At 41.5% G+C, this 25995-nt stretch overlaps 1 protein-coding gene and 1 long non-coding RNA gene across 4 annotated transcripts; one reads left to right on the forward strand and one right to left on the reverse strand.

Moving 5' to 3' along the window:
- Nucleotides 1-367: 367 nt before the first annotated feature.
- Nucleotides 368-25922, reverse strand: tatdn1 (TatD DNase domain containing 1). 3 transcript variants are annotated; one of them, XM_033637027.2, is made up of 12 exons: nucleotides 25718-25922; nucleotides 18171-18236; nucleotides 18044-18093; nucleotides 16457-16520; nucleotides 16129-16272; nucleotides 15920-15962; nucleotides 13654-13739; nucleotides 13524-13564; nucleotides 8488-8564; nucleotides 2719-2789; nucleotides 773-899; nucleotides 368-660 (listed from the first exon to the last, which is right to left on the reverse strand). In XM_033637027.2, the coding sequence occupies exons 1-12, from the start codon at nucleotides 25788-25790 to the stop codon at nucleotides 558-560; spliced, it is 945 nt and encodes a 314-aa protein (XP_033492918.1). In that variant the 5' UTR covers nucleotides 25791-25922; the 3' UTR covers nucleotides 368-557. The 3 variants fall into 3 exon arrangements, with proteins under 3 accessions (XP_033492918.1, XP_033492920.1, XP_078032188.1); XM_033637029.2 differs by lacking the exons at nucleotides 18044-18093; nucleotides 25718-25922; XM_078176062.1 differs by lacking the exons at nucleotides 15920-15962; nucleotides 16129-16272; nucleotides 16457-16520; ... (1 more) ...; nucleotides 18171-18236; nucleotides 25718-25922 and adding an exon at nucleotides 14059-14197.
- LOC144467444 (uncharacterized) lies at nucleotides 14937-23355 on the forward strand. Its single transcript, XR_013493640.1, has 2 exons — nucleotides 14937-15076; nucleotides 18919-23355. It is a non-coding gene; the product is annotated as an uncharacterized LOC144467444 (long non-coding RNA).
- Nucleotides 25923-25995: the final 73 nt, after the last annotated feature.

The raw sequence follows: 25995 nt of genomic DNA on the forward strand, positions 1-25995 counted from the left end.
TCCGTTACAAAATGGACTACAGACCAGTTTGGGTGGTAGAAGACAGGGGGACAACTGTGTCCAAAATCTAGCAGCTTTACTACAACACATCTGCCATTTTCTAACCGCTTATCCTCTTGAGGGTCGCGGGGGGGTTGGAGCCTATCCCAGCTGACATTGGGCAAGAGGCGGGATACACCCTGGACAGGTTGCCAGACTATTGTAGGGTTGACACATAGAGACAGACAACCTACTGTGTTGTTTGTGATTAATTTCGATTAATTAATCACAGAGCATGTAATTATTGAGATTAATTCTCTTAATCGCCTGACAGCCCTAATAAAAACCTATAGTAACTTCATCTGCAGGTAAATGAAACACAGGACAATAACTAAAACCCATGAAAATGTATTTTTGTTTTCACTTTAGCAGAAGAAGACAGATCAGAAGCTATTTGACTTTGCAAAATTGGCAATGAGAGAGTTTTATCCATCATTCAGACAGGCACACACACTGACAGACACACACACATTCATGGAGGCCATATCAGTTGGTTTTCTGAAGGTTTAATCTGTTCATCAGCTCGAGATGAAGAAGACTTTGACGGTGTTGTTGTAGATTGTGTTGGCCAGCTCCAGCGGGTCTTCTTCCCTCGCTGCTGCCATCACCTCTAGAACTTGTCTGGAAGAGACAAACAGTGAAATCTTAACATCAGCTGTTAACATTTAATGGTTGATGGATGAAAAAACACTTTATTTATTTATCCTCTAACTTTCACCCTGACATTACTCACATGATGTGACAGGGCTCGTTCCTGTCCTTCAGACAGTGCCCAGCCTCCCATTTCTTCTTCGTGGGAAAAGTAGTTTTTACAAATCTGGAGCCAGCGTGAGTGTTCTTTATGCCACACCACGGAGCATCTGGGAAGCAGCAGGAAGATATCAAGGTTCAAGGTTCAAAGTTTCTTTATTAGTACCCGAAGGTAAATTTGTTGTGCAGACAGGAACTCAGCAATCCCAATATAAAATCACAGCCACGCAACAGACATCATGACAGTCAAATCGATCACACAATAGAAAAACAATACAATCATATCAAAATATATATAAACATAGAAAAGTGCTTCAACATCTCCATGGATCCAACTAAAGTTAATATGAACAAGATTGTTCACCTTGTGGCCTTACTATTCAGCATTACAATTGCTGTGGGTACAAAGCTATTTCTGTACCGTTTTGTCCTACCCTTAGGGACCACAAAACGACAGCCATAACGAAGGAGCTGGAACTCACCATGCAGAGGATGTGAGCAGTCATTAAGTATAGAGCTGGCTTTACGCTGCAGCTGTGTGCCATAAAGGGCTGACATAGTAGCTGACATTAATGCATGAATAAATGTTTAATAGTTTAATAGCCACAGTAACAACAGTACTGTGATGAACCAAACATCTATTTTTTTATGTAATAATAAGGCTATAAAACATGTTGAATTCCATCCATCCATTTTCATCCGCTTATCCAGGGCCGGGTGGCAGGGGCAGCAGGGCAAGCAAAGCACCCCAGACGTCCCTCTCTCCAGCAATGCTTTCCAGCTCCTGGGGGACCCCGAGGCGTTCCCAAACCAGACGGGTCTGCCCTGGAGCCTCCTACCAGTGGGACGTGCCCAGAACATCTCTAACGGAGCTGCCCAGGAGGTGCCGTGATCAGATGCCTGAACCTGCTCCTCCAAGAATCGCCATCTTATTGCAGCGGTGGTTTTTTTGGGTCTCTGTGAACCTGGGAGCTGTGTTGTCAGGGGCTAATAGCCTCTGGTAGGGTCACCCAAGACAAAGTGTCAGGGGAAGGGGCCAGACTAAAGTGCAACACACACTGCCGCCGGTGCAGCGCTGTGGCCGTCAAGTGCCGCCCCCCCAACACACATTGGCAGCGGCGCGCAGCGGCAACGTCAACACTAAAGTGTATTTCCCACCCCAGCCCGCTAGGTGGCTGTACCTACACTAGTTGCCAACGGTTGCCAACTGCTAGTAACAGAAGGAGAAGAGGAAAAACTTTGAGGCAACTACAACTTGGATTTCACGGGTGAGTTTCTTATCAAAATCGTCTTATTAAAAATTCGAAGCAACCGGAGTTGATACTACGGTGGCCGAGATGTATATAAAAGGCTTTTCTCGCAGCGCAGGCCGCGCTGGAAATAGAGCAGTGGGCTGAAGCAGAGCGGCCGGCGCCGGTGTGGGTTTGTTCATAGAATATAATGAAGGCGGGCATTTTGACGCGCGGCGTATGGCGGCAGTGTGTGTTGCACTTAAGAGTGACTCAAGGATACCTTGATGAAACGGCGTAATGAACTTTGAGGACCTTGCCCGGTATGGGGACACACACCCCCTTGGAGCCAGACCTGGGAGGGGAGCTCGCCAGCGAGCTTCTGGTGGCCAGGCCTTGGGCCATGGGGCCCAATCTGGCTCAGCCCGAAATCTGGGCTCAGTGCATTATGTGCTGGGTGGCAGGCAGGGGCGGGGCCCTGCGCGTGCTGGCCTCTAGTGTTGCAGACTGTTGAATTCCACAACTGTTATATAACTTAGATGACGTGTTGAAAAGAATTAAATTCAAGTCTGGAGTAATTTATCTGGAAAATCAGAAACATTTGCCAACATTGTGCTGATGCATATGCTTTTCTTTATTCACTTAATGGCGTAATTTTGTCAAAAACCTTGTTCATTATAATAACCTGACTGACACTCACCTGTTTCTATCATGAGTCTTTCAGTTGGGATAGACTTCATGGCCTCAATATTGGCCTCGGTTTTCAAGGAACTGAAAAACAGAAATGACAAGAAACAGTTGAAGTTGCAGCACTGACGAAGCGACCACAAGGAACTTTAATTTTGTGGCAGCCCCTGTGGACAGTAGTCACAGGGTTTCCAAACTGGTTTTGTTGTCTGTTGGTCTGGAATGGTGGTCTGCAGCTTGGCAGACATCTGAGTGTCACACCATCCAACTCCAGATGACAAAGTCAGCTCATATACTGCGTCACTTTCGAAATGTTGATACGATAAATATGGAACACATGTAAACGTATTGTACAATGCAAACAATTTCCTCAGACAACGGAGCTGCAAGATCTTGATCTGGCTAGCATGTTTGTTTGTTTTGGAAGTGAGTGTAAGAGGGTAAACTCATTTTTAAGACTTTTTTTCTTTTTTGTACACAGCTGTTGAGGGAGTGTATCTGTTTGTGGCTATATATACTGAGGCAGGATCAACAAAGAGAAAAAGAAAAGAACTGACAGAAAAACATAAAAAAGGCTCAAATTTGATGTGGTTCATGTCAGAGTTCTGCACTGGGTCATATATATACAGTACAGGCCAAAAGTTTGGACACACCTTCTCATTCAATGCGTTTTCTTTATTTTCATGACTATTTACATTGTAGATTCTCACTGAAGGCATCAAAACTATGAATGAACATATGTGGAGTTATGTACTTAACAAAAAAAGGTGAAATAACTGAAAACTTGTTTTATATTCTAGTTTCTTCAAAATAGCCACCCTTTGCTCTGATTACTGCTTTGCACACTCTTGGCATTCTCTCCATGAGCTTCAAGAGGTAGTCACCTGAAATGGTTTTCCAACAGTCTTGAAGGAGTTCCCAGAGGTGTTTAGCACTTGTTGGCCCCTTTGCCTTCACTCTGCGGTCCAGTTCACCCCAAACCATCTGGATTGGGTTCAGGTCCGGTGACTGTGGAGGCCAGGTCATCTGCCGCAGCACTCCATCACTCTCCTTCTTGGTCAAATAGCCCTTACACAGCCTGGAGGTGTGTTTGGGGTCATTGTCCTGTTGAAAAATAAATGATGGTCCAACTAAACGCAAACCGGATGGGATGGCATGTCGCTGCAGGATGCTGTGGTAGCCATGCTGGTTCAGTGTGCCTTCAATTTTGAATAAATCCCCAACAGTGTCACCAGCAAAACACCCCCACACCATCACACCTCCTCCTCCATGCTTCACAGTGGGAACCAGGCATGTGGAATCCATCCGTTCACCTTTTCTGCGTCTCACAAAGACACAGCGCTTGGAACCAAAGATCTCAAATTTGGACTCATCAGACCAAAGCACAGATTTCCACTGGTCTAATGTCCATTCCTTGTGTTTCTTGGCCCAAACAAATCTCTTCTGCTTGTTGCCTCTCCTTAGCAGTGGTTTCCTAGCAGCTATTTGACCATGAAGGCCTGATTGGCGCAGTCTCCTCTTAACAGTTGTTCTACAGATGGGTCTGCTGCTAGAACTCTGTGTGGCATTCATCTGGTCTCTGATCTGAGCTGCTGTTAACTTGCGATTTCTGAGGCTGGTGACTCGGATGAACTTATCCTCAGAAGCAGAGGTGACTCTTGGTCTTCCTTTCCTGGGTCGGTCCTCATGTGTGCCAGTTTCGTTGTAGCGCTCGATGGTTTTTGCGACTCTACTTGGGGACACATTTAAAGTTTTTGCAATTTTCCGGACTGACTGACCTTCATTTCTTAAAGTAATGATGGCCACTGGTTTTTCTTTAGTTAGCTGATTGGTTCTTGCCATAATATGAATTTTAACAGTTGTCCAATAGGGCTGTCGGCTGTGTATTAACCTGACTTCTGCACAACACAACTGATGGTCCCAACCCCATTGATAAAGCAAGAAATTCCACTAATTAACCCTGATAAGGCACACCTGTGAAGTGGAAACCATTTCAGGTGACTACCTCTTGAAGCTCATGGAGAGAATGCCAAGAGTGTGCAAAGCAGTAATCAGAGCAAAGGGTGGCTATTTTGAAGAAACTAGAATATAAAACATGTTTTCAGTTATTTCACCTTTTTTTGTTAAGTACATAACTCCACATGTGTTCATTCATAGTTTTGATGCCTTCAGTGAGAATCTACAATGTAAATAGTCATGAAAATAAAGAAAATGCATTGAATGAGAAGGTGTGTCCAAACTTTTGGCCTGTACTGTATATGTATATATATATATATATATATATATATATATATATATATATATATATATATATATATATAGATAGATAGATAGATAGATAGATAGATATATAGATATAAATAGATATATATAGATATATATAGATATATAGATATATATATATATACATACACATATATATACATATATATACACACATACAGTACAGGCCAAAAGTTTGGACACACCTTCTCATTCAATGCGTTTTCTTTATTTTCATGACTATTTACATTGTAGATTCTCACTGAAGGCATCAAAACTATGAATGAACACATGTGGAGTTATGTACTTAACAAAAAAAGGTGAAATAACTGAAAACATGTTTTATATTCTAGTTTCTTCAAAATAGCCACCCTTTGCTCTCATTACTGCTTTGCACACTCTTGGCATTCTCTCCATGAGCTTCAAGAGGTAGTCACCTGAAATGGTTTTCCAACAGTCTTGAAGGAGTTCCCAGAGGTGTTTAGCACTTGTTGGCCCCTTTGCCTTCACTCTGCGGTCCAGCTCACCCCAAACCATCTCGATTGGGTTCAGGTCCGGTGACTGTGGAGGCCAGGTCATCTGCCGCAGCACTCCATCACTCTCCTTCTTGGTCAAATAGCCCTTACACAGCCTGGAGGTGTGTTTGGGGTCATTGTCCTGTTGAAAAATAAATGATCATCCAACTAAACGCAAACCGGATGGGATGGCATGTCGCTGCAGGATGCTGTGGTAGCCATGCTGGTTCAGTGTGCCTTCAATTTTGAATAAATCCCCAACAGTGTCACCAGCAAAACACCCCCACACCATCACACCTCCTCCTCCATGCTTCACAGTGGGAACCAGGCATGTGGAATCCATCCGTTCACCTTTTCTGCGTCTCACAAAGACACGGCGGTTGGAACCAAAGATCTCAAATTTGGACTCATCAGACCAAAGCACAGATTTCCACTGGTCTAATGTCCATTCCTTGTGTTTCTTGGCCCAAACAAATCTCTTCTGCTTGTTGCCTCTCCTTAGCAGTGGTTTCCTAGCAGCTATTTGACCATGAAGGCCTGATTGGCGCAGTCTCCTCTTAACAGTTGTTCTAGAGATGGGTCTGCTGCTAGAACTCTGTGTGGCATTCATCTGGTCTCTGATCTGAGCTGCTGTTAACTTGCCATTTCTGAGGCTGGTGACTCGGATGAACTTATCCTCAGAAGCAGAGGTGACTCTTGGTCTTCCTTTCCTGGGTCGGTCCTCATGTGTGCCAGTTTCGTTGTAGCGCTTGATGGTTTTTGCGACTCCACTTGGGGACACATTTAAAGTTTTTGCAATTTTCCGGACTGACTGACCTTCATTTCTTAAAGTAATGATGGCCACTGGTTTTTCTTTAGTTAGCTGATTGGTTCTTGCCATAATATGAATTTTAACAGTTGTCCAATAGGGCTGTCGGCTGTGTATTAACCTGACTTCTGCACAACACAACTGATGGTCCCAACCCCATTGATAAAGCAAGAAATTCCACTAATTAACCCTGATAAGGCACACCTGTGAAGTGGAAACCATTTCAGATGACTACCTCTTGAAGCTCATGGAGAGAATGCCAAGAGTGTGCAAAGCAGTAATCAGAGCAAAGGGTGGCTATTTTGAAGAAACTAGAATATAAAACATGTTTTCAGTTATTTCACCTTTTTTTGTTAAGTACATAACTCCGAATGTGTTCATTCATAGTTTTGATGCCTTCAGTGAGAATCTACAATGTAAATAGTCATGAAAATAAAGAAAACGCATTGAATGAGAAGGTGTGTCCAAACTTTTGGCCTGTACTGTATATATATACACACATATACATATATATATATATATATATATATATATATATAGACACACACACACACACACATCCCAGATCTTGATGAATGAAATATTCCAGATGAAAATCTTTATCGATTACATAGTGTAATTAGTTGAGAACAAAATAATTTAAGACCAATCCATGGAAACCAAAATCATTAACTCATTTAGGACTGGATTCAGAATCATACCCAAAATCAAAGTGGAAAAATCAGATCACAGGCTGATCCAACTTCTGTGAATTTCCTCAGGACAACTCATAATGTGGCTCAGTAGTGTGTATGGCCTCCACGTGCCTGTATACATTCCCTACAATGTCTGGGAATGCTCCTGATGAGACGACGGGGGATCTCCTCCCAGACCTGGATCAGGGCATCAGTCAGCTCCGGGCGGTGGATGCTACGATACACGATGCCCCAAAGGTGATCGATTGGATTCAGGTCTGGGGAGCGGGCTGGCCAGTCAATAGCATCAATGCCTTCATCGTCCACGATGCATTGTCATGCATCAGAAGGAACCCAGGGCCCACTGCACCAGCATATGGTCTGACAATGGGTCTGAGGATCTCATCCCGGTACCTAACAGCAGTCAGGGTATCTCTGGCTAGCACGTGGAGGTCTGTGTGGCCCTCCAAGGATATGCCTCCCCAGACCCTCACTGACCCACCACCAAACCGGTCATGCTGGAGGATGTTACAGGCAGCAGACTGTTCTCCATGGCATCTGTCACATGTGCTCAGCGTGAACCTGCTCTCATCTGTGAAGAGAACAGGGCGCTGGTGGCGAATCTGCCAATTCTGGTCTTCTCTTGCAAATGTCAATCAGGCTGCACGGTGCCAGGGTGTGAGCACACTTGTGGACGCCAGGCCCTCATGCCACCCTCATGGAGTCTGTTTCTCACAGTTTGGGCAAAAACCTGCACACGAGTGGCCTGCTGGAGGTCATTTTGGAGGGCTCTGGCAGTGCTCCTTGCAGTGACTCCTTACTGTTCCTCCTTGCACAAAGCAGATAGTGGTCCTACTGCTGGGTTGATGCCCTCCTACGGCCCCCTCCACCTCTCCTGGTGTACTGGCCTGTCTCCTGGTATCTCCTCCATGCTCCTGACACTGTGCTGGGAGACACAGCAAACCCTCGGGCCACTGTGCGTATGGATGTGCCATCTTGGAGTAGCTGCACTACCTGAGCATCTTCTGACGGCTGCAGATACCACCTCATGATACCACTAGTGGTGAGGCCATTGGAAAAATTCAAACTAGCCAAGAATCAACCAGAAAGGACGCAGAGAGGGAAATGGTCTGTGGCCACCACCCGCAAAACCATTCCTAATTAGGGGTTGTCTCGGTAATTGCCTCTCCTTTCTTCCTATTGTCTGTCCAATTTGCACAACAGCAGGTGAAATTGATTCACAATCAGTATTGCTTCCTAACTGGACAGGTTGATATCCCAGGAGCTTGATTGACTTTGAGTTACACTGTGATGATTATGTGTTCCCTTTATTTTTTTTTGAGCAGTGTATATATGTATATACACTCACGGGTATGGGCACGGGTAAAAATTAACTACACACGATGGGCACGTGTCCATGTTTCACTCTGTCCTGTACACTAAAGGCAAAAAGCCTGAAAATAATAATAATAATTTAAAAAAAAAAAAAAAAAAAAAAAAGCCTAAATACTAAATCCTCTCACCATCCATTGATTCCAATGTAGAGATCCAGGTCAATGATAGCAGCAGTGTCCTCCACTGTCCCATCAAATGAGTGAACCTGGAAGAAGACATCACAGGTCATCTGCTGGATCATGATTTGATCTCCAACTCAGTGCATTCATTTTTTAGTTAACTCTTTGTAGATGCTTCCACCCTCAGTTTGTTTATCGTGATAATCATTTCAAATGTTAAAGTCCAGATGAAACGGCATTTTAGGCCAACTTTGTTTCAGTATCATGACATATTTCTGAGTGAAACAGGATAAGCAAGCAGGATATAATGTTGGAAAGAATTTTATTTGATCATTAAAAAGTGGCCATGTCATAAAACTGAGGCCCTGATGCTGTTAAGCTGATGGGATAATAGTATCTGTCAGGCAGAGACGGATGAAGTGCATGTTACACTGGTTGCTTAAGTAGTCCACTGTAAAATGCTTTGTGCATAATTGGGAGCTGTCACAGACAACACTTTCCTCACAGTGAATAAATTCTGGCCAGAGGACTGTAATCATGGTATTTTTGGGAAAGGAAGACACATCCACATACCATGCAATATCCAGCTAGCTAACTAATGACACTTAGCTCTGTGCGGTAAAAGTTGGTTGGATGGTTGGCTGACGTGATATTATTGGTTGAAACTGGTTGGTACTAGCCTACGTAAGCACCCATCATATTTTGTTTTACAAGATGAAAACATGATTGGATTTTGATATAAGAACATATATACAGTACAGGCCAAAAGTTTGGACACACCCTCTCATTCAATGCGTTTTCTTTATTTTCATGACTATTTACATTGTAGATTCTCACTGAAGGCATCAAAACTATGAATGAACACATGTGGAGTTATGTACTTAACAAAAAAAGGTGAAATAACTGAAAACATGTTTTATATTCTAGTTTCTTCAAAATAGCCACCCTTTGCTCTCATTACTGCTTTGCACACTCTTGGCATTCTCTCCATGAGCTTCAAGAGGTAGTCACCTGAAATGGTTTCCACTTCACAGGTGTGCCTTATCAGGGTTAATTAGTGGAATTTCTTGCTTTATCAATGGGGTTGGGACCATCAGTTGTGTTGTGCAGAAGTCAGGTTAATACACAGCCGACAGCCCTATTGGACAACTGTTAAAATTCATATTATGGCAAGAACCAATCAGCTAACTAAAGAAAAACCAGTGGCCATCATTACTTTAAGAAATGAAGGTCAGTCAGTCCGGAAAATTGCAAAAACTTTAAATGTGTCCCCAAGTGGAGTCGCAAAAACCATCAAGCGCTACAACGAAACTGGCACACATGAGGACTGACCCAGGAAAGGAAGACCAAGAGTCACCTCTGCTTCTGAGGATAAGTTCATCCGAGTCACCAGCCTCAGAAATCGCAAGTTAACAGCAGCTCAGATCAGAGACCAGATGAATGCCACACAGAGTTCTAGCAGCAGACCCATCTCTAGAACAACTGTTAAGAGGAGACTGCGCCAATCAGGCCTTCATGGTCAAATAGCTGCTAGGAAACCACTGCTAAGGAGAGGCAACAAGCAGAAGAGATTTGTTTGGGCCAAGAAACACAAGGAATGGACATTAGACCAGTGGAAATCTGTGCTTTGGTCTGATGAGTCCAATTTGAGATCTTTGGTTCCAACCGCCGTGTCTTTGTGAGACGCAGAAAAGGTGAACGGATGGATTCCACATGCCTGGTTCCCACTGTGAAGCATGGAGGAGGAGGTGTGATGGTGTGGGGGTGTTTTGCTGGTGACACTGTTGGGGATTTATTCAAAATTGAAGGCACACTGAACCAGCATGGCTACCACAGCATCCTGCAGCGACATGCCATCCCATCCGGTTTGCGTTTAGTTGGACGATCATTTATTTTTCAACAGGACAATGACCCCAAACACACCTCCGGGCTGTGTAAGGGCTATTTGACCAAGAAGGAGAGTGATGGAGTGCTGCGGCAGATGACCTGGCCTCCACAGTCACCGGACCTGAACCCAATCGAGATGGTTTGGGGTGAGCTGGACCGCAGAGTGAAGGCAAAGGGGCCAACAAGTGCTAAACATCTCTGGGAACTCCTTCAAGACTGTTGGAAAACCATTTCAGGTGACTACCTCTTGAAGCTCATGGAGAGAATGCCAAGAGTGTGCAAAGCAGTAATGAGAGCAAAGGGTGGCTATTTTGAAGAAACTAGAATATAAAACATGTTTTCAGTTATTTCACCTTTTTTTGTTAAGTACATAACTCCACATGTGTTCATTCATAGTTTTGATGCCTTCAGTGAGAATCTACAATGTAAATAGTCATGAAAATAAAGAAAACGCATTGAATGAGAAGGTGTGTCCAAACTTTTGGCCTGTACTGTATATATATATATATATATATATATATATATATATATATATATATATATATATATATATATATATATACATATGTGTGTGTATATATATATATATATATATATATATATATATATATATATATATATATATTTTTGCATATGTTGTTTAAAGCTAGCCCATCCCCGTCCTCCATTACGTCCTCCTTACGTCTATGATAGACATAGGCGTTGGCAACGTAACGTTAGATACACGGCAGAGGAGAGCGAGTGTAACACGCCAGGAGAAGAGTAGAAGAGACAAGGAGAAAAACACGCTGCTGATTGCTGAACGAAACTATGGAGTCGGACTCAGAGGCACATAACGTTACCTGTCCTGCACAGTCAAATGCAACCCCGGAGTTTTGAAACTTATCTGGGGTCAGTGATGACTGATGAGTTTTATAATATAAAGTAAACGCTAAACCGGGGGGATGTTTCGCGAGTGGTTACATCAGCCGTAGGCCTCCAGGTGGGGAAGACAGACAGAACGCTCAGCCGATCATTGCATTCGGTCCGAATGCAATGATTGGTCGGAGTTTTCTTAGAACCATATGAGGATGGTACAATTATGAGTTTTTATCTCTGGTGGAATTCACTTACATTTTAATTTGCCATCAGCTTATTAATAGTATTTTAACCTAAACCTAACCTAAACAAAGAAAAGCGTAAAATTTCCAGAAAGGTAAGTGTAAGTGCTTTAATAGGTGCACAGTTTGAGTGATCTAAAAGGGTTACAAAGGTATTTTTAATTTAATCTCTACTTTAAAGCATCATTACACAATTAGCCTACATTCACCTTGTAATGAATGCAGATAATTAAGATCCTCGTGCAGGAGCACAACAGTAACACAGTTTTACAGAACAGGTTTTACTACAACAGTGCATCTATTAGAGGTCCAGTGTGTAGGATTTAGGGTAATATATACACCAGAAAAGGAATATGATATAGTAAGAATGTTATCTTTACACCCCAATCACACAGAAAGCATTTTGCAGGTTGTAAAACATGAGACGCACCGCACTGCCTTTTTAAAAATTGAATGCCACTAGTAAAAAAAAAACTTTTAAAAAGCCTTTTTATTGTTGCCAGGCGACCACCCCATCACCTCCTTACACTAACCTTCCTGTGTAATCAACCTACTGTATTTCACCCCTGGTAATTAGTAGCTCATTACAAAAATGTTCAGGCAGAGGGTACCTCTGGTTGGGGGTAAGAGGCTGTCAATAAATAGTTTGCTGGGCACAAGGAAACAGAGATCTGAGTGGGTACATGAGATCCTAAAAAAGAGGGTGGATCATGGGGAGTACCACCAGTTGGTCCAGGACCTTCGCCTCCATGAGGGGCAGTCTGACAACCTGCTGTCTATCCTTGGGCTGTATAGCTCTGGGTATCCAACAACTGCTACCACCAGTTTCTCCTCCATTGTTTACCAACTGTAAATTTGTTGTCACCACCACAGAAGGCCCGCCTCTCAAATCATCCAATAGGACAACAACAACAATGGGAAAAAAGATGACGAAAAAAGAGATGATGTGAGGTGCTTTTCCACTCTGAGTTGAAAGTTTTGAAAAAGTGTGTCATGGGGGTAACGCACTTTGGACAGCCCCCTCATTTGCATTTACATTTCTTACCCTGCCACAAGAAGAAATGTAAATGCAAATCAGGGGGCTGTCCAAAGTGTGTCATGGGGTGAACTTTTTGCCATAGTTTGGTTAATCCATGGGTTTGCTTAGCTAACAGCTCCCTCATTTGCATTTATATCTCTACATGCCTTTCTGCATGCATGAAGAAATGTAAATGTGAAAAGAATTTAGGAAGGAATGTAAATGTATAAATTGTATTAAATGTCTGAAGGAATGTAAATGTACAAAGAATGTGTGAAGGAGTGTAAATGTATGAAGAAGTGTAAATGTATAACGAATGAGTGAAGGAATGTAAATGTTAAAATGTATGTAGGAATGTAAATGTACAAAGAATGTGTGAGGGAAGAGTCTTCAGCAACCTCTGAATGGATAGAAATAGTTAAGAACATTTAGATTATGGAACAACTAACTTTTTCTCCGAGACATGCCCAATAAAAAATGAAAAATGCGAAAAATATTGGAAGAATGGAAATCTTATTTGGCTTTGAAGTGACGTTTTAATTTATATGTTTATTTTGTTTGGTGAACTTTGTTTTATCCCCCTCAGTACCAAGACATACGGGATGGACAATTTAGCTCATGATTGTGGAAGAGTTCTCCCTCGTTGAAAATACCCTGGATTTCCAGGAATCAGGGTCAAGGATCATAAGGACCTTCGTGATCTTAAAGGACGATCATGGACATAAAGGACCCATTATCTGTGATACTACAATGTAAACTTGCTTCTCATTTTCTGTTTCACAAGGTATTAATCATTTCACCATAACCTACGATGTCCCTGCCTGTTGTTATTGGTTTTGTCTGCTTTTTTGTTTTAGTAAAAAACAATAAAAATAAAGCTGAAGAAAAATCAGTAACAAAGCAAAGTAGCAGTTTGATTCCCTGTTGGTTCAACATGTATTACTTTCTGATATACTTTCCACCAAACACTTAACTTTGAAGTGCAGCATAAAGTGTACATTTTGGAGTAACAGTATATGGTGTAAAATAAATATCCTCACCACTCCGCCGACACATCGGTCTCTATTTCTCTTCATGATGTCTGTCAAACCAGAGACAAAGAACCAGTGAAATGTTTGTGTAAAGAATCCCTCTGATAAACCAGACGAGGTTCCGTGTGTACAAACCTACCGATAAACTCCTGATGGGAGTTTCTGCAGTGGAGGAACATGGGCAGCTTGGTCTCCTCTGCCAGGTCAAACTGCTTCTCAAAGTATCTGTTACAGTACAGAAAGAGCAAAGATAGCAAAACAGGACAGTGCTGACTGTTATACTATATGGAATTCCACATTTCTCTCCAACTAGAGCTGAAACAGTTCACTGAGTAATTGAATGGTTGACCAAAGAAATAATAATAGACAACAGCGTCATTTATCAAACAAAAATGCCAAAACCTGACTTCAAGTTACGTCATGATAGCTGTGGCCGTGTAGCCAACTTGCTCGCAGAGAAACCCTCTTTAAACTCCAACTCTAACCCAGCCATAAATTATACAAATATCGAGGCATACCCTACCAGTGAAGGTTTACATCTTACTTATCATGACGGGCCGTTACAAAGTAACCGACCACGGTGGAAAGGGTAAGATTGACGACGAGAAGCAGACTGAAAAAACACCCCACCAGCCCCCGCAAGATGGCGGTGAGTCTGACAAAGAGGAGTCGCTAATTCTCTCAGAGTTACGAGAACTGAGAAAAGAACACAAAGAGGCCTCAGAAGACACCAAACAGAGGCTAGCAAGAGTGGAGGACAATATGAAAGATTTGACTGCTTGAATTGAATAGTTGAAAGGGAAATGCACGGAGATGAAAGGCAGAGTAAGTGCACCAGATGATAGAGGAATGAGCCACGAGTGGGCTCTTGCGCACTTGCTACACAGAGAGGCTAAGCTAGCGGAGAAATGCTCCGACCTAGAAAACAGGGTGAGACGCAAGAACCTGCGGATTTACGGAGTTGCAGAGGGAAATGACAAAAGCGACATGATAGGGTATGTGACCGAACTTCTAAGAAACTCTCTTGAACTTTCAGAGGACTTAACTATACGCATTGAGAGAGCACACAGATCCCTTGCGGACAAACCGAGAGCAGAACAGGCATCACCAAGATCCACAATAGTCAGATTCGTAGACTATTATACAAAGGATGTCATTTTGCAACAGGCCTGGAAGCAACAGCAGATAACATGAGGGGGACAAAGTGTATTTCAACCAGGATTACAATCCAGACATCCAGAGAAAACACAAGGAGGTGCAACAAGTGATTATACAACTACGGGAGAAAAACATCAGAGCCAAGTCTCCATTTCCGGCGCAGCTCAGGATTTTTCTAGCCTCTGGAGTCGAGGCTTTTTAGACACTGACCGAGGCAGCACCCACGCTGGAGAAGATAGGAATCCACACAAAGTTGGACTCCAGAGAAAAGCTGAACAGAGAGCCATTGCAGGGTTACTGGTCAATGGTCAACAAAAGATACAGGGAGCAGAGAGAAATGCCATCTCTACCAGAAGAAGATCTGCGTACTTTCCTCGGCACCTTAGGAAAAGGACTATAGACAGGTTTGAAACAAATATAAATGTAAGACAAAATGAAAGGCTATTGTTACTACTGAGTAAATATGGAGTGTATGGGGGTATGTGAATCTATGCCTGTGTGTGCAGGTATTGTATGTTTTGAGCGTGTATGTGCGGGTGTGTGTGTTTGATTGTGTATGTGTGTGTGGGTATATGTTCACGTACGTGTATGCATGAGTCCGCATGTGCATATGTGCTAATTGTGCATGTACGTATGTATGTATGTACGTATGTATGTATGTACAGTCAGGTCCATAATTATTTGGACAATGATACAGTTGTCATCATTTTGGCTCTGTACACCACCACAATGGGTTTTAAATGAAACAATGAATACCTGCTTAAAGTGCAGACTCTCAGCTTTCATTTAAGGCTTTTTTCAAAAATGTAGTATGAACCGTGTAGGAATTACAACCATTTCTTCACACAGTTCCCCAACTTTAAGGGCTCATAAGTATTTGGACAAACTAACATAATCATCAATTAAACAGTCAGTTTTAATACTTGGTTGCAAATCCTTTACAGTCAATGACTGCCTGAAGTGTTGGACACATAGGCATCATCAGATGCTGGGTTTCTTCCCTGGTGATGCTCTGCCAGCCCTTTACTGCAGCCGTCTGCACTTCCTGCTTGTGTTTTGGGTGTTTTGCCCTCAGTTTTGGCTTCAGCAAGAGAAACGCATGCTCAATTGGATTCAGGTCAGATGATATGACTTGACCATTGCACGTTATGATCTGCAGCCAAAGGTACATTTTAAAGGGTTAACAGCTGACTACATGCAACCAATAAGAGCAGCTTTTAATACTCAACAGAGACAAATGAACTTACTTGAGTTGAGTCTCTTTTGGGCAAAATTCTAACCTGTCAAAGTCTGTAAGAAAGAGAAATGACAAGTTACAGTATCAACACTTACCAACAGATAAATTTATTGTTACAAAACACATCCAACTTCCACACTCAGGACACTATTTACAGATTTAACTGTGTTTTATCTTTTTTAATTACTGGACAAATGCACCACTGTCACCAGTACAGACCCAGTCCACACTCTCCGATGGCCACCACCTTTCCTCTGTTTGCCGCTGCCAGCTCCCTCAGCCCTGAGAGGTACTGTGACTCTCCGTTCTGCTCAAACTCACTGCAGCGGGTTGGATGGCAGCCGACTGTGCAGTAAAACTCATCTGTCATAAAAAAAAATCATCTTCTTCAATATAAAGGTGCACAATCTAATGAAGACCTCATAAATTCACTTTTAGGTCTGGCTCTACATTATAATCCCAGAAGGCCCACGGACACTAAAAATCAACCAAACACTATTTGGTTGCACTTTGTTCCATAACATGCGTTTGTCACTGATATCATTACCTCTGGTCTCAGCTAGTTTCAGGGCCTCCCTGCTGTCTTCAAGGTTTCCTCCTGTGATCATAAACTGAAACAAAACAACAGATTTGTCGTGACAAAATTTGAAATGGCTTTTCAGTTCGATAACAAGACAAAAAACTCTATTTATACTATCTATAGAATATGCTTGTGAGTGTGTCAAGTTTGTTAAAAAAACACTTTATTTTCAAGTACATGGACTTTCCAGCACAGAGCTTCTTTTTGAAGTGCCGTTTTCTGCTATAGAGTGAGAGACTAACAGACAGCGTCTTGACAGTCACAGCAAACTAGCTTAACGACATGGCAAAAAAAGCAAGTATGATGATGACTATATGTAACTGTGGGACCTCAAACTAATGACTAAGGAGAAGTCTGGACCCTGAGGCTGGACCAGTTGGGAACCACTAGTCTAAAGTGCATTTAGGTTGTGCCCAACACTGCATGTTAAACAGCACATAATCCGGGCACAAGGTAAGGTGCGAGGGGCAAAGGGGTTGTATTCTGTCACTTAATCAATCATAGGTGTGTTCTGGGTGTAACATGAATTCAACCAATCAGAGTGTCATCTCTCATTCCCTTTAAAAGCCAGGGGCCATTTTCACAAACAGTCTGAGAATACTCTCAGAGGGCTCCTAACTTAGCCTAAAATTTTTCAGTAAGGAGCCCTAGCTTAAGAGTGATTTAGTAAAGTTCTCAGGGCAACTCTGAGCAAGGAGGGGACAGAAACTTTTATCTTAGTGAGGGGGTATGGTTGACCCTGTTGCTAGTTTTGATGCATTCTTTTAACAGATGTGATTGGTTGTCACAGACACAACCTTTTGTGAGCCTGCAACGTGTGGACACCCAGTGGAAATGAAATGAACTGCTGACTGTGAAAATGTTGTCATTTTTGTGTGATCACTCTGTTGATGGAAGTGCGAGACAGACTCAAGTCATCACTGTTACATTTTTCCAGTTTTCCAAATATCTTAGTGTTATGATCATTTTATTTCTGGTGGTTTTGGGTTAGGTGGGAAATGTGTGCATATCTTTAATGAGATCGACCAAATATATTATGGGTGCATGGTCTAATCTGTAGCATTTCATTTATTCACCATCATCCAGCGTTTGGAGAATATTTCTCCGACCTTACTTGCACCATTTTCTCCTCTGCTTACAAAACTCTTAAGCTGTTTAAAAGTCCTTAAAAGTCACTTTAGAAATTTTTTTATGGGCTAAGATGATCTGTGAATAACTTATCTTTACAAGGACCTAGTCTTAACTTCAAGGGGAAATTCTAAGAAAACGTCACAATTCTAAAAAGTTCGTCACTAGGAGAGACTCTTTGCAATAGGAGGCTTTGTGAATATGGCCCCAGGTGTGCCTGCAACTTTTAGCTCCAGAGATAATTAATAAAGTAACGCTGCTCCTCGTGTGTCAACGTACACAGTGTCTCCCTTAGTGGAAGGCTGACAGCAGCTCTGCTGTGCTCTCTGCTATGTTCACAATTTACAGAATATCAGCTCTATCATACTTGTACTATAGCTACAACTAGAGTTTAAGTGTGCTTACATTAAAGTGATGGACACTTACCTTTTCCACTCCAGTTATGACAGCTCTGTCAATGATCTGATCAAAGTCATCTGTCAGAAAATCACATCTGTTCTCAGATTAACTGCTCTCAACAACTGGAAAAGCCAAAATTGAATAAGTATCTCACCGTCGTGTTTCTGCTTCCCTCTGTAGAGTCCTCTGAACATGGGATCTGTCAGGTTCACGCCAATATCTGCAGAGTAAGATGAGATAAGATGGGTACTCTGGCTTCCTCCCACCATCCAATGACATGCATGTTATGTTAATTGGTGACTCTAAATTGGACATTAGGTGTGATTGTGAGCGTGAATTGTTGTTGGTCTCTATGTGTTAACCCTGCTATAGTCTGGCGACCTGACAAGACAAGATAAGACAAGATAGGATAAGAAAAGATAAGATAGGATAACACAAGACAAGACAAGATAGGTGTAAACCAACATGTACACCAACACAAACAAGTCACCAGTATGATTGACAGATACAGTATGGTTGCTTAGAAGAGGATGGAAGTTATGAATACTGCAATATGTCACTTGCGATGGAGACTCCTCCTGGCTCTGATTTGTCCCTGATTCTTGCAAAAGCCATCAGCATCCCTTTTCCACCCATGGGTTTTGTTCTGTTTGTACATCTATTTTTAATGGTTCGAAGCTTTTCAACCAAAATTAAACTGGTTCAGAACCTGAAAAACAGTTGATTCCCTGCTGAAGCCAAAAAATAGCAGGTTTTCCTTGACTGAAGTGCGAACTGTGACAACATCAGCGGGCGTGTCATACAGGTTGGAAAGAGAGATGGGAGTCTTGCACAGATGGGTGGGCAATATGGCCTTAAGATAATATCACATCATAAATTCAGGTGATTTCCTTCTCTTTTAGCAAAATCCTAAATGACTGGGAGTGGGAGAGACGCTGTGCTGCTGCCATACGAGCTGCAGAATGAGTTTCCTCTGAGCAGTAAGTCGAAAAAGACTCTGAAGTCCGGGACTGTTCATAAAACATTTAGAATTCCACAGTTTGTTCCACACGACTGAAGCTGCTCCTCTTTTTGGGAACCACAGCTGAGTATATTTATATAAATTATATAATAATTTCGCTTTCAGCCATGCTTGTTGTTGCCATGGGTAACTGTATGATGTCACATGTAAACAAGTTGAAATATCGCAAGTATCACAATATTAATTTTTCATATCATATTAAAAATTATACCGGTATTAGTGTGAACGAGATGATATGGCACACCCCTACTTGCATACAAGACCTTGACCTTTGGATACAAACAAGAATCTGTAATAAAAGAGCAAACGATGCAGGTAATGAATGCGATCTGCCATCTTGCTACTTCTGTTTACAATTTTTGTGCATTGTGCGATACCCTCCGTTGATGATGCATCCTTATGGTGTTTTCACACTTGGTCCTTTCAAGCCCTCTAAACGGACTGAGCAGTGACTCAGCATTTTTTGTCCATATGTGAACACTCCAAGAGAACTCAGATCCCGAGGTGGTCTGAGTACGGTTCAGCTTCAAGTCTGCAGTGCAGTTCACTTAACCTAACCTGTGCTTTGTGAACACAAAGTGCTCCAGGTTTGCTTTGTTCTTTGCCACTGTATTTAGCCCTCAGTGGTTCTGAACCTTTTTTTAAGTGATGTACCCCCTAACCAGCGAAAAGCATTTTTGGTTGAAAAAAAGATGTAATACACAGTGCTGTGCCATCAGCGTCTGATTAATTCAACTTTGTAACCAGACACTTTCAAATTTCAAACATTTGAAGAAACATCAACATTTAAAACTCAATGTGCATAACATTGCTCATTTGTAGTGGTCTCTATATCACATGCTATTGCAATGCAATGCTTGAAAAAACAGACAAAACCATGTCTGCCTGTAACACTTGTAAAGACGCAGGATGACAAAAGAAGTTTTGTCAACGGAAGATATTGCACGTCTACATAAGAGGAATGTACAATGCATCAAATGACAACAGTCAACAGCACATGAAACGCTAATGTTTCCCTCCAAGTTTAAATTAATCTGAAAGCAAGGGGCTTCATAACCGCACTGCAGTGTTGCATTAAAGTAAAAACAAAACTATATCAGTATATAGGCTATTATATATAGGCTATAGTGTGAACCGAAAGAGGACTGAGGCCCCTTTAGAGCTGAAGTTGACCAGAAAGAGAACTGTCTTGTTTTTCAAATGAACTGACAGTGTGAACACAAAAAAACTGAGACCCTTTCCTGTCGGTCCACTTTTTGGTACACTGAATTCAGTTTGTTGAAAAAGAACTGGAAACAGGAAAACATTAACCAATATCATGAGGAAAAAATGGGAAGATGGGTTGGAAATACAAATAACAAAGAATATGAACAGATGTTCATTGAAATTCACAAAACTACCGATCCCTTATTTTGGAGAGAATTCCCTTAGAAAATAAATCTGAGATACTTCTTGACCCCAAACATTATCTCAAAATATAAGAAATCAAGCTCTCAATGCTGGAGGAGCTGTGGAGAAAAGCATGCTAACAATTTACATATTTTCTACTTGTGTAAAGTATTAAATACATATTTGTTAAAAGTGTTTACATTGATGAAGGACATTATTAAAAGCAGAGCATATCATTTTGGGAAAACCTCCAGCTACTCTCAGTAGAAGAAGAAAAATACCTATTCAGAAGCTTGAAAATCACAGCACTGAAACAGATAACCAAAGGGTGGAAAAAACTAACCCTCTGATTTGATCAAATGGAAAAGTATGTTTCAAGAAGTAGAGCTCATGGAGAGAGTGACTCACAAAATAAGGAATAGGGAAGATGTGTTTGAGAAAATGTGGCTTATACAAGTTGGGAAACTGCAACTATACCGTCATTGTATTAAATGTATGAAAATGTGTACAGTGTATGAGATATTACAACTATATATATATATATGTCCAGCAAACGATGTGGGTTTTGTTAATAATAATTGGCAAACTTTCTGGGGAAAACCTGGTCTTATTAGGAGAGACGGCATTCACCCCACTTTGGATGGAGCTGCTCTCATTTCTAGGAACCTGGCAAATTTTATTAGTAATTTAAATCCCTGACAACCCAGAGTTGAGACCAGGACAGAGAGTTGCAGTCCTAAACGCCTCTCTGAGCTTCTAGTTCAGTTACCCAGCCATAGTTTTCATAGTTTTATACAAACGGTGTCTGTCCCCCGACCACCTAAATTATTTAAATCTAAAATTAAACAAAGAGGAGTTGTGCATAACAACCTCATAAAAATTAAAACCTCTTCTGTGACAGAAAGACAAAACAGGAGAATTAAATGCGGACTGTTAAATATCAGGTCTCTATCGTCTAAAGCAGTGTTAGTAAACGAATTAATATCAGATAATCATATTGATTTACTCAGTCTCACTGAAACCTGGCTGTGTCAAGATGAATATGTTAGTCTAAATGAGTCCACTCCTCCCAGTCATAATAATACCCACATTCCTTGAGGCAGCGGCCGAGGAGGGGGAGTTGCAGCCATTTTTAACTCTAGTCTGTTAATCAGCCCTAAACCTAAACTAGATTATAATTCATTTGAAAGCCTCGTTCTTAGTGTTTTACATCCGACCTGGAAAACCTCGCAGCCACTTTTATTTGTTATAGTGTACCGTGCTCCTGGCCCGTATTCTGAATTTGTATCTGAATTCTCAGAGTTTTTATCCAGTTTAGTTCTTAAATCAGATAAAGTTATTATTGTAGGCGATTTTAACATTCATGTCGACGTTGATAATGACTCCCTGGCTACCGCGTTTATGTCATTAATAGACTCCACTGGCTTCAGTCAGGGTGTACATGAACCCACTCACTGTTTTAACCATACCCTCGATCTAGTTCTGACGTATGGAATTGAAATTGATAACCTAAAAGTCTTTCCACAGAATCCCTTGCTATCAGATCATTATCTGATTACTTTTGATTTCTTTTTACTCGATTACACGCCACTCAGCAACAGTTACTATACTAGATGTTTATCAGATAGTGCTGTCACAAAATTTAAGGAAAAGATTACTTCGTCGTTAAATTCAATACCAATACCTTCAGTAACAGAGGTTTCCCGTGCCGACTTTAACCTCTCCCAAATTGATCATTTTGTTGATAGCGCCGTAGGCTCGCTGCGAACAACGCTCGACTCTGTAGCTCCTCTTAAAAAGAAGTTAACAAAGCAAAGAAAGTTTGCTCCTTGGTATAACTCTCAAACCCGTAGGTTAAAACAAATATCGCGAAAATTTGAAAGGAATTGGCGATTAACCAAACTGGAAGAATCTCGTTTAATCTGGACAGACAGTCTCAAAACTTATAAGAGGGGCCTCCGCAATGCCAGAGCAAACTATTACTCAGCATTAATAGAAGAAAACAAGAACAACCCCAGGTTTCTTTTCAGCACTGTAGCCAGGCTGACTGAGAGTCAAAGCTCTAACAAAATTCTAACTATTAGAGGCAAAATTCATGACCTCCTGCCCTCAGATGGTAGGCCTACCTATCTAACCTCAAACACAGCTGTAGAATCTAATATATATTTAGATTGCTTCTCCCCAATTTCTCTTCAAGAATTGAACGCAGTGATTTCTTCATCTAAATCATCAACGTGTCTCTTAGACCCCATCCCAACTAGGCTACTTAAGGAGGTCTTTCCTTTAGTTAACACTCATATATTAGATATGATCAATATATCCCTATTAACAGGCTATGTACCACAGTCTTTTAAGGTAGCTGTAATTAAACCTCTCCTAAAAAAGCCCACCCTGGATCCAGAGGTGTTAGCCAACTATAGACCAATATCTAATCTTCCCTTTATGTCAAAGATCCTTGAGAAAGTAGTCGCAGACCAGCTGTGTGATTTTCTCCAGGATAATAATTTATTTGAGGAATTTCAGTCAGGATTTAGAGTGCATCATAGCACTGAGACAGCTCTAGTTAAAATTACAAATGACCTTCTGATTGCTTCAGACAAAGGACTCGTCTCTGTTCTTGTTTTATTAGATCTTAGTGCGGCGTTTGACACAATTGACCATCAAATTCTACTGCAGAGACTGGATCACTTAATTGGCCTAAAAGGTTCAGCACTAAGCTGGTTTAAATCTTATTTATCTGATCGTTTTCAATTTGTTGACGTTCGTAATGAATCATCCTTACGTACCAAAGTTTGTTTTGGAGTTCCGCAAGGTTCTGTGCTCGGACCAATCCTATTTACTCTATATATGCTTCCTTTAGGTAACATCATTAGAAATCACTCTATAAATTTCCATTGTTATGCGGATGATACACAGTTGTATTTATCGATGAAGCCAGAAGAAAGTAATCAATTAACTAAACTCCATAACTGCCTTAAAGACATAAAAAATTGGATGAGCACCAATTTCCTGATGTTAAATTCAGACAAAACTGAAGTTATTGTTCTTGGCCCCAAACAACTCAGAGACTCTTTATCTGATGACATAGTTTCTCCAGATGGCATTGCTCTGGCCTCTAGCACTACCGTAAGAAACCTCGGAGTAATATTTGATCAAGATTTGTCTTTTAATTCTCATTTAAAGCAAACCTCACGGACTGCATTTTTTCATCTGCGTAATATTGCGAAAATTAGGCCTATCCTGACCCGAAAAGATGCAGAAAAATTGGTCCACGCTTTTGTTACCTCAAGGCTGGATTACTGTAACTCTCTATTATCAGGTAGCTCTAGTAAGTCCTTAAAAACTCTCCAGCTAATTCAGAATGCAGCAGCTCGTGTACTAACAGGAACTAAGAAACGAGATCATATTTCTCCTGTTTTAGCTTCTCTGCACTGGCTCCCTGTAAAATCCAGAACTGAATTTAAAATCCTACTGTTAACTTATAAAGCTCTAAATGGTCAAGCTCCGTCATATCTTAGAGAGCTCATAGTGCCATATTATCCCACCAGAACACTGCGCTCTGAGAACGCAGGGTTACTCGTGGTCCCTAAAGTCTCCAAAAGCAGATCAGGAGCCAGAGCCTTCAGCTATCAGGCTCCTCTCCTGTGGAATCATCTTCCTGTTACGGTCCGGGAGGCAGACACCGTCTCCACATTTAAGACTAGACTTAAGACTTTCCTCTTTGATAAAGCTTATAGTTAGGGCTGGCTCAGGCTTGCCCTGTACCAGCCCCTAGTTAGGCTGACTTAGGCCTAGTCTAAGAGGGAGCCCGGTGTATTATAGACCCCCTATAATACACCGGGCTCCCTCTCTCTCTCTCTCTCTCTCTCTCTCTCTCTCTCTCTCACTCTCATCCTATTACTGCATCTTGCTAACTCGGCCATTTTGGATGTCACTAACTCGGCTTCTTCTCCGGAGCCTTTGTGCTCCACTGTCTCTCAGAATAACTCATATCGCAGCGGTGCCTGGACAGTGTGACGTGTGTGGTTGTGCTGCTGCCGTGGTCCTGCCAGATGCCTCCTGCTGCTGCTGCCATCATTAGTCATTAGTCATACTTCTACTGTTATTATACACATATGACTATTGTCACACAAGTATACTGTCAGATATTAATACATACTTTCAACATATTGTACCACAGTAGCCAGAACTATAACTATAATATTATTACTTTCATTAATGTTGTTGTAAGCTACTGCATCTCTCTCTCTCTCTCTCTCTCTCTCTCTCTCTCTCTCTCTGTCTCATTGTGTCATATGGATTACTGTTAATTTATTATGCTGATCTGTTCTGTACGACATCTATTGCACGTCTGTCCGTCCTGGAAGAGGGATCCCTCCTCAGTTGCTCTTCCTGAGGTTTCTACCGTTTTTTTTTTCCCCCGTTAAAGGGGTTTTTTTGGGGAGTTTTTCCTTATCCGCTGTGAGGGTCTTAAGGACAGAGGGATGTCGTATGCTGTAAAGCCCTGTGAGGCAAATTGTGATTTGTGATATTGGGCTTTATAAATAAAATTGAATTGAAAAAATTGAACTTATTAGTAATTATCTTCTGCTATTAGTTAGCCCACATCTCTTTAACTCCTTATCATTATTGTTTCCTGTTTTATCTCTATCGTTTTTAAACTGTGACTGTTGTTTATACCTTCCATATTGTTCTTTATTCATTTTCCCTTTAACACTAACCAAAAAAAATTGTATTGAATTGAGTAAACTAAAAAGCAAGTACGCTGTATATGAAAATGGGCTGGAAAAAGTGTTTTTTTAAATAGAAAAGAAACTGGAAGCATTTAAGAAGTATTTAACCAGAATCTTGTGGTCCTCCAGTCGAGGTTAGTGCTTCAGATTACCGTGGAGTGTAAAACCGACAGGGTTGAGCGTTTCCCACAAAGGCAAAATCAAATACTTTGCCACTATCACTTTCATGACTCTGTCTGGATTCTTCACCTCAATGCTAACACAGCACTTACTGCTGATAGCAGTAAGGTAGTGGCTGTGCTGCATTGTAGGCTCTCATCGGGAGTTATATATTGTTATAAACCAAAACCAAACCGCCTCACATTTTCCTGCACAGCTGCAAACCTCTGTGACTACTGTGCTGTCAGTGTCAGCAGGGCTAACTCAAACTAGCTTCCATGCTAACTGAAACATGCAGGCTTGTTTGTTCACAACAAAAAGCAGCACGCAGTAGCACTTAAAGCCTTAAACCTTCTCTTTATGCTTTTAAAATCTATCCATTACACACAAAAGTCTTACCGATGAATCTGTGTTGAGCCATGGTTGTCATACTTCTAAAGAGCGTCACACATGCAGCTCTCACCAGTCCCATAATGCTACAGTACCGTAATTACAGGAGAATTAATACGCCACATTAGTGGATAGCTGTCACTGTAGCTATTTTCCTGTCTTATCTATATGCTTTAGAGTAGCGACATCGTGGAGAGTATTTGCTTTAAGTTAGTTATTAGTTGCGATTAAATGCTGACCAAAAAAAGCGACGAAAAAGGCAAGAAAAACATTTGCGCATTTATAGG

Source organism: Epinephelus lanceolatus, chromosome 16 (genome assembly GCF_041903045.1).
Source record: "Epinephelus lanceolatus isolate andai-2023 chromosome 16, ASM4190304v1, whole genome shotgun sequence".
NCBI lineage: Eukaryota > Metazoa > Chordata > Actinopteri > Perciformes > Serranidae > Epinephelus > Epinephelus lanceolatus.

Coding starts and splice junctions, on each gene's coding strand:
- tatdn1 (XM_033637027.2), bottom strand. CDS start 25,790: ATGGGACTGGTGAGAGCTGCATGTGTGACGCTCTTTAGAAGTATGACA. Junction 18,094..18,170: donor AGGGAAGCAGAAACACGACG/GTGAGATACTTA, acceptor ATTTTCTGACAG/ATGACTTTGATCAGATCATT. Junction 13,565..13,653: donor CTCCCATCAGGAGTTTATCG/GTAGGTTTGTAC, acceptor CTGGTTTGACAG/ACATCATGAAGAGAAATAGA.